This window comes from Etheostoma cragini, chromosome 17, assembly GCF_013103735.1.
Source record: "Etheostoma cragini isolate CJK2018 chromosome 17, CSU_Ecrag_1.0, whole genome shotgun sequence".
In the NCBI taxonomy this organism is placed as follows: Eukaryota; Metazoa; Chordata; class Actinopteri; order Perciformes; family Percidae; genus Etheostoma; species Etheostoma cragini.
Window position 1 is genome coordinate 3814121 of NC_048423.1, and position 8590 is coordinate 3822710.

General features: G+C 41.8%; 1 protein-coding gene across 7 annotated transcripts in view; it reads right to left on the reverse strand.

The window, feature by feature from the left end:
• Positions 1-8590, reverse strand: part of wdpcp (WD repeat containing planar cell polarity effector) — a 77275-nt gene that overhangs the window by 31722 nt on the left and 36963 nt on the right. For all 7 annotated transcript variants that reach the window (XR_004660095.1, XR_004660097.1, XR_004660096.1 and 4 more), the window contains 3 exons: positions 5624-6212; positions 923-1111; positions 645-768 (listed from right to left, as the gene is read on the reverse strand). Coding sequence is in view for 4 of the 7 variants with exons in the window: in XM_034897921.1 (XP_034753812.1) it covers positions 645-768; positions 923-1111; positions 5624-6212 (902 nt within the window). In the remaining 3 variants the exon portion in view is untranslated. The remainder of the gene's footprint in view (positions 1-644; positions 769-922; positions 1112-5623; positions 6213-8590) is intronic.

Consider the following 8590-nt stretch of genomic DNA (forward strand, 5'->3'; position numbering starts at 1 on the left):
CGCTCCAGCTCTGCTACAGGGGAAGAAGAAAGAAAGAGAGATGGAAACGGGAGGTAATTGCAGGATGGAGAGCAGTAAGCAGCAGTGTGTGGGAACAACAGGGTCTATTTCAGTCAAACACCCATTTCAAAAGGCTCTCATGGCAGAAGGGAAAATGAAACAACAGTCTAAACAGGTGCATGCAAGGTGCTTTGCCTTATGAATGACTCAAAGCTGCATCAGTGTGCCGGATGAAATTTGAAAAGCTATTTCCTTTTTAAAAATTTTTTAAATAGCAATAGTGAGCGTCAAACACCCAGTGGTAAATTGTATCTGCGATGGATGTCATCTCCACAAAGGCCTTTTTTGGACGGTATTTGTTATTCTGATTCTGCACCCAATTAAAATGTTCTGGTAATACCTTAAAATAGTCTATTCATTTGAGTATGTAGAGTTTTCATGACAAGAGGCAGTCATCATTGATCTGAGACTTACTGATCTGTAATCTGATGGAGGAACAGATTGTTTATGTATGTATTTAAATATAATATATTTAGCTCTAATATAGACAATACCCTTTGAGCTGTCCTGAAGATGCAAAAGAAATGTCTCCTTCAGAACATCAAATTAGGGCCACAGCAACAGCACAGGGTAGATGGCATTACCTGAGAAGGTGGTGAAAAAAGCGGCGGGCACACTTGCTGATTGGGTCCCTGTACTCCAGTATCATCACATCAGAGAGAGGAGCAGGTGGGGCATAAAACACACCCAGAGCTGCTTCTAGTTGGGCTACAGAACAAAAAAATAGTTAAATAAATACCAATAACACGCATGCAGGGTTTTAGTAGACGTGTGTCAGGCAGTGAAAGACAGAAATCTCAAAAATGTAGTAACTTTTTCAAAATAGATAGGAGATAAAGTTCTATCAGAGCATGAGACCCACCCTCTCTCTCTGCGTTCAGCTCCAGCCTCAGCAGGTGATTGGTGACTGAGCACAGGCCTCGGTAGCACTCATAGCCCATGATGCTCCAGTCCATGGCCTCCAGGATGCCGAGCGCCTCTCTGACCTGGCCACATCGCAGCCGCTGCTGCAGCAGCTCCCCAGGACCCATCTGGCCTCCAGTCAGAGCTCCTGTCACATGGAGGCAGTTGGGTTTGGGTTTATTATTGCATGAAATAAATCAAGAGCAAAGAAGGGATCAAAAAGATCAAAATGTACCAGGATTTCATCCATCTCTGTGACAATTAGAAAGCTATGCTTTGCTAATATGATGTAACAAGTATACATGCCCTCCTCTCTGGTCCTATCACCTGATGTTCAGGTATGTGTATACAAATAAGTCAATCCATCCACATGTCAAACCATCTGGCCATCAAAAGAAATCAAAGGTCATTTTTACAACTCATTGTCCGTCTGGTTTTACTTTTTAAAAAAGCTTGTAAAACATCAACCCTGTGGTCTACAGTTAATCTATAAACATCCTTATTTTCAGGTCAAACTGGCTTAGTAAAATATGTGTGCTGCAGTGAGTTCGCTTGAATGTAAAAAAGGTTGTGGGACCATAAAGACAAATAAATAAATAAATAAATAAAACAGGTTTATTTCTTCACAGTTAGACTCCCTCCTAACTTATTCAGTTGACAAAATATGACAAAAAAGTCCTGACGCTTTTTCTCTCACAACATTCACTAATGTCAATAATCCAAATAATAATGTCCAAGTTATGGATATCACACCCACAGCAATGCTACACAAGTACAAAACATAATGAACAAAATAACTTATATAAAGGACAAGCCATTTACATTTCTTCAAAAAAGGCCCAAATGTATGCCGAAATCTCAAAACAGTGATGAATTTTCCTTTGTAGAACGGTAATAGACAATCTTTGATCACATTAGACTATTCTGACATGGAGTGATCTATCTTTCCCACTATATACTATCTTCCCACTATATACTATCTTTAGTCTTGCCCATTTAAGGCATAATGTGTGACGGACCTGTCTTCCGATTGGTTAAAAAAACATCAACACACTCCGCAAAGCTTCACGGGAGATTTACACAAGACGGTGGCATGGAGCGGCAAAAATGAACAAAAACGTGATAAATTATGGACATCAAGTGGATAAATCTTGAATGAACAACCCCGAATAGGCACAAGTTTTAGACTGGATAGAAAATCTCCTGTAAAGGTTAAAAAGACACCAAATACACCACTGTGACCACCGGAGTGTCAGCTTTCAACTGGAAAATCGGTATGTCGCTATCTGTTTTTGTTTTTAAATGATTAAAATATTATTAAGAGATTCCATTTTTCATTGTGTACACAATAGTCTTGGTCTCAGAGAGTTAATTTGATCATATTTAATTTAATTGTATAATGTTGAATCATTTTTTATATTTAGTGACTACAGAGCACTGATATTATTTATATTCCTATTTACTAATATGTGTGTTTAAATGTGCAGAAACGCTGCTGAAAAAATAATTTTGAAATTTGTAGAAATTTCTGGAAAAAAATATAGCAGATTTTCCAAAGGCTTGAACACAGAAGGGCACAATAGTCCTTGCTGTGTGTGATCATGCAAAATATTCCTGAAGCACTTAGTTAAGCTTAGTAAGTGTCCAATGGATCGGTCTAAACTCTGAAGCAGCACTAGAAACTGACATTGACTTGTCAATCAATAAATCTCTTTAATCCCTGGTGTGTGTGTTTATCTCCTCATCACCATCTATTTAATTGCATCTGAAAAAACATTGAGCATACAGTATGTATGAGAGAAATGACACAACTCATTATGCCTTTTGACCAGAGGTGATTGATTATGCGTTTGTGTGTGTGTGAGAGAGAGAGCGAGAGAGAGAGAAAGAGAGAGAGAGCGCACAATAGGATGCTGAATAATGGAAGGACAAGGTTTTGTACCCTTTCCTGGCAGTAGAGGTGTCTCATTCTGTGTGTAAAAGGCCAAAGGTGTATGTGCGTTTGTGACTTTATGGAGCACCCTTACGTTTAGTAAAGGTGTTGAATGCAAGGGGTGATTATTGTCCATTGTGACTTGATAACAATGGTGCAACTTGGATGTGCCATGGAGTAGCAAAGCCAAACCACCAAACTCAAATGCTTGTTGCCACAAATGACTACTGTAGTACTTTTCTGTAAATTCAAACTTAAAATGTTGAAAGTGCCATATAAAATTACAAGCTACATGTAATAATCTATCTTAAATATTCACTAAACAATATTTGGACATAGCTGGTGGCACGATTCTGAGTGAAGGTGATCACTGACAGCAGTACTGTCAATGGGCCAGGCTGTAGGCAGACAAAGTCACCACTGACTCTTGTCCAATTAATTGAAAAAGTTGTTTGCGTGCATGGTTTTGTGTGTGTGTGTGTGTGTGTGTGTGTGTAGTGTGTGTGTGTGGGAGGTGTGGTGTTTGCGCAATTAAAATGACAAGCTGGCAATTAGCAAGCCCCCAAATCCCCTTAAGACTGGGCTAATGTGGCTAATACATCAGCTCAGCGTAGTGCAGTATGTCTGTGTATACATGGATACGTGTGTGTGTGTGTGTGTATAGAGGTCCTTGTGTTGGGCGTTAACGTCCACTCTAAGCTAACTCTAAGCAGAGACAATGGATCATTGTGGTGGCAAAGACAAGTCACTTCTCTTCCACACCTGTCCACACTAACTTATTTGACTCAGTTTAGCGTCACAGTAGATACACAACAACAAGACCAGCCGCAGCACGAACAAACAGCAGTACTCATACTCTGCTCTGCCAACATGACCGTAGAGACAAAACTACTTACAAAGAGCTTGACTCAAAGCATAATAATAACAGCAGAGCAGTCATTAAAACTGTAATATTGTGGACATTTATTCAGTTAATCACAGTTTGTTTTAATGTTGTGCAATCATATCCTTTTCAGAAATGAAAATCTCTAAAAACTGTTTGATGAGACTGGTTGGTAATTCAAATGCTCGCTATAAACTGCCACACCAGAGATTAAATGCTAGTTGTCTTAAACTCAAGCAGTTGCCTTTGACTTGACTTAATAAAAGTTCTTAACTAATCAAATTACCAAGCAACAGGTGTTACCTTGTAACATAAGTAAAAAAAATTCTGCTTTAGTAACCAAAATAAACATCAATTAAAGATATATCAGCTTGGGCTCTCACTCTCCTTTTTTCACTATTTGTATACCCAGTTATGTAATTCTTCATTAAACATCAACAATATTTCCCTTCCATACAAAAACCACAACTTGCATGTCGTGCAGCACATTCCCTGGTCTGCCCTTCCAAAGCCTGTACTGGTGCAGGCCCAGCTGCGGCCAACGTGTGCCCAGATGAGATAACTCGGTACAGGCATGAGGGTGGGGGTGGGGGTGGGGGGATCCAGGGAGGGCTGCCTCCTATGGAAAAAAGAGAACTTGGAGCTTGGCCAAGTCTTTCTTCCTTGCCGTCTCCCGATTCACTTCTTCTGTCATGTAGCGGGCCTTACGAAACAAGTCAATACAGAGAAGGAGTGCAAGCAAACAAACAAATGAGTTGGAGTGTGTGTGTTACATAGAAGCACAGAAATAGAAGAATACACACGTGTGTGTTGGGGAAGAATTATCATGGAGGGAAGACGTGCAGTGACTTTCTTCATCAAAACCTTGGCAGACGATCAGACGAGGGGAAGCTATTGTTGGAAGACACCCTCCCCTTTCCCTGCACACAGGCAATCGCAGTTGGACACACACACACACACACACACACACACACACACACACACACACACACACACACACACACACACACACACACACACACACACACACACACACACACACACACACACACACACACACACCTTCCTCCTTCCACCCCCACACTCTTGCTTTCAAACTTCGGCAGAGAGCTGCGTGCCACTGTCACATCTTCTTTCCAAAGTCACAATTAAAGACGCTGAACGTGTGTACGTGTGTACGTATGAGTGTTTGTGTATGCGTGTGTTGGAGGGTAAGGTGGCTGCTTCAGAAAAATTTGATTGGCAAACTTTATCTAGGGGCCTCGAGGGAATGCGCAGCCACTGTAAACGATTTATCGGAAAAATGCATCCCAGAATGCACCTGGGGGCTCTTGCCCTGGGGCGATTATTGAATGACCTCTGAGAGCGTGACTTCTGCTAACCTTCCCGCCCGTCAACAAATTAACTTCCCTCAGCAGTGAAGAGGACGACGCCATTCAGCAGCCATATTTACACAGCGGGGTTCAGATACAGTGTCAGATCCAGAACAGAGAAAGAGCCTCTGAAGGGAGGAGGGCACCTTCATCAACAACAGATAATAATGATGGTGTGGAAGGTTTGTACATTATTTCCTATTTAGAAATCATTGCATGTAAAGTAAATGTAAATACATTTTAGGGTAGTTACTCTAGGCAGCATTTAAGAACAAGACATTGCTGCATCACTCTTAAGACAGCATCATCAATCGCTTTGAAAGTTTGACACACAAATCTCTTTATCAGCTTATAGTGGTCTAGAGACTTATGTGTGAAATAGAAATTTAGTTTGAAGTACTGCAATTGTTTGCTCAACATTCTGAGATAGACAGACAGATTCTGAGAGACTTTGTATTGTATTTCACCCACCTAGTCTGAATCTCAATACTGCTAGTGGTCCCCCGTGAAAGGCCAACATCAGTACATCTCCTTCCAGACCTGTTGCCCACTGTAGCCCCTCTAGTCCTCCACAGTAGCGCAGGTGCTGAGCTAGTCTTAGCGTGGCAGCTGAAGCTACCTCCTCTGCTACCAGTGCCATGCTTACAGATGCCAAGCCTACATCAAAGCACATCAGCTCCCCCTGCTCTCCCCCAACCATGACCACAGCCCCAGCAGGGTGCCATGCGAGGAGGGTGGGTAGCACAGAGCAGGAGGCAAGTAGAGAGACCCCCCGTCGCTGGTCATACAGAAGCAAAGAGGAGTCACTTAAGCCCAGAAGCAGTGTGGTCTCCGAAGGATGACGTGAGCAGGAGACAGGATGGGAGGGTAGCGGGATGCGGGTGACAGACAGGCGGTGCATGCGTCCTCGTGTGCATTCATACACACAGGTGTCGACCCAGGACCCCTCTCTGAATCCTTGGGGTCCTGCAGGTAGCTCTACTGTTAGCAGCTGGTAGGGCTGGAGCATGCTGAAGCAGCAGTCCAGAGGATTGCCTTCTGTCTGGAGAGAGCCGAGGACCTTTCAGAAGGAGCAAAAGTAGAGAGGAAGAGAGAACAATTTAAGAATCTTCAAAATCAGCTTTAAATGCACACTTGAAAATCCTCCCTATACAGTATATCTGATCTGATCCAACAATGAACAGTAAGATACCCTTTACAAACTCTTTCATTTTCTCGGAGGACAAGAACTGTTTTTCATGACAAATTCACACCAAAGGTGTTTCAGGCAATGCATTTAAACTCTGAGGCATTCACTCATTTAGTTATTAGGTTTTAAAAACATCCCCTTTCTGAGCTAAACATTGACAACTGACTGTGCCACTAATTGCAGGCTGAAGAGAAAGAGCTGTAAAACTTGTTAACATAAAACTTTTTGGATTCTTCATCTTCTTTGGATTAGCAACTATGAGGCCTTTTTTGGCCATGCCATCCATGGTCCCCAGAGGATGAATCGTTGATTCCCTGACTTTTCCTCTAATGCCACGATGAGGGTGACATCTGTGGTTTTCAGTAACATAGACCTATAGCATTGTTAAATGATACACCATGCATCTGCGTTGAGAAACATTAAGGTACTATACACAGTGGGAAAAAACTACCAACTACCAATCTGAAATGATGTCTGACTTGAATAGAATTGGATTTGTTATAAATGTTCAGTTTTTATTTGTCTGTGGTCCAAGAGTGAGCAAATTTTCCATCTGATTAGATTAGATTCAACTTTATTGTCATTACACAGGTACAGGTACAAGCCAACGAAATACAGTTTAGGTCTAACCAGAAGTGCAATAGCAGTAAGTGCAGGATATATAATGGTTCCATAAGGGCAGGACATGGATAAGTACTGAATAAATATAGAAATGAATACTATTATAAACTGAATTTTCCGGATATGTACAATTAACATAATATACAGATGGTTGTTACTATAACAGAGTTTAAAGGTAAATATGTACTATGAATGTATATACAAATGGCTATTACTATAAACAGATTTTTTTCATATATATATATTAAGTTAGGCTAAAATGAGCAGTTTAAGTTGGTACAAATAAAGCTTGGGCAGAAGCTATCCGAATTAAAGTGCAGTGGAAAGTAATTGCATATTACAGTTAAAGTGCGGTATTGCAGATGTATATGTAAACAATTGGTACTCTAAATAAACAGTCAGCAGTGCAAGTGAACATTATAGTATTGAAGATAACAAAATGGAGCAGGTGTGAGGAGGGAGAGGAGAGTCTATCAGTATAATATAGTAATACTGGAGTGGTTAGAGGGAGGATTTCGGGTCACTTAGAGAAGTGTCAATAAACATTGTATAAGCAACAAAGAAGGAAGTTCATGTCCTAATTTTGTTGTTGTTTTAACACGTTCTTCTATTTCAAAATTGGAAGATGCTGACTTGTGCCAGTACTTCTAATAAACAAACCTGTTTTTGAATAAAATGAAGGATAAGGAAGAAGAGAGAGAACATGTGTGAGATGGAGAAAGGAGTCATACCATTGCAGCAGCCCCCCCCCCCCCCCCCCCCCCCCTAGAAATAGAGCCTTCCACTTTGCTCATAAACACCAGGCTGTCAATCAACACAGTCAATGATAAGAGCTCTATTTTAACTCAAGGTCAACAACATCTTTTGCCCTAGCATGCCACGGCTTGGCACTCAGCGATAAACAACCTCCTCTGTTTACCTGCATGAGGTGCCAAGAGCTCAACACTAGACATAGTGACTGACAAGAAACAAGCCTTTTTCCACATAAACAGGATGATACATAAAGAAAGCTTGGAATTATTAGACCAATGGTCAAATACCGGCTACTGGATCACAACCATTAGGTGGGAATGGGCACAATGGCCCCCGCTAAGCAGGTAAGCAGTAAACCTGATGGAGAAAGGCAGTGTCACGGTTGGTACTGACGATGAAACACCCACAAGGAACCAGGAACAGTAAGTGGATGACAGGAGACATCAGCCTGTACTAGCAGCAGCCCAACAGTTCAACAGTCCCTAACAGAGCTTTGTAGGAGGGATTTCACCTAACCAAAGCCTCTATCAGGGCCCTGCATTGACCGTGGCATCTTTGGCTAAATGAGCCTTTTGCCGTGTAGACAGAAAGAAGGATCGGCTGCCTGCCTGCCTTTCCTTTGCAAAGCTGCCCGGCCCATTTTTTTTTTTTGGCAGGCATTGCCAAAAAAGGGACTTAGGGGGAGGAAGGGAGTTTATTGCCTGCCCGTAGTCTACAGCAGGAGAGAAGCAGATGACTGTCCTCCTGAAAGCTTTTTCTCCTCTCCATAATCCCCCAGAGCTTGCTCCTGCTGCTCCCCAGGAGGTGGGTACTGTGTTTATGTGTGTGTGTGTGTGTGTGTGTGTGTGTGTGTGTGTGTGTGTGTGTGTGTGTGT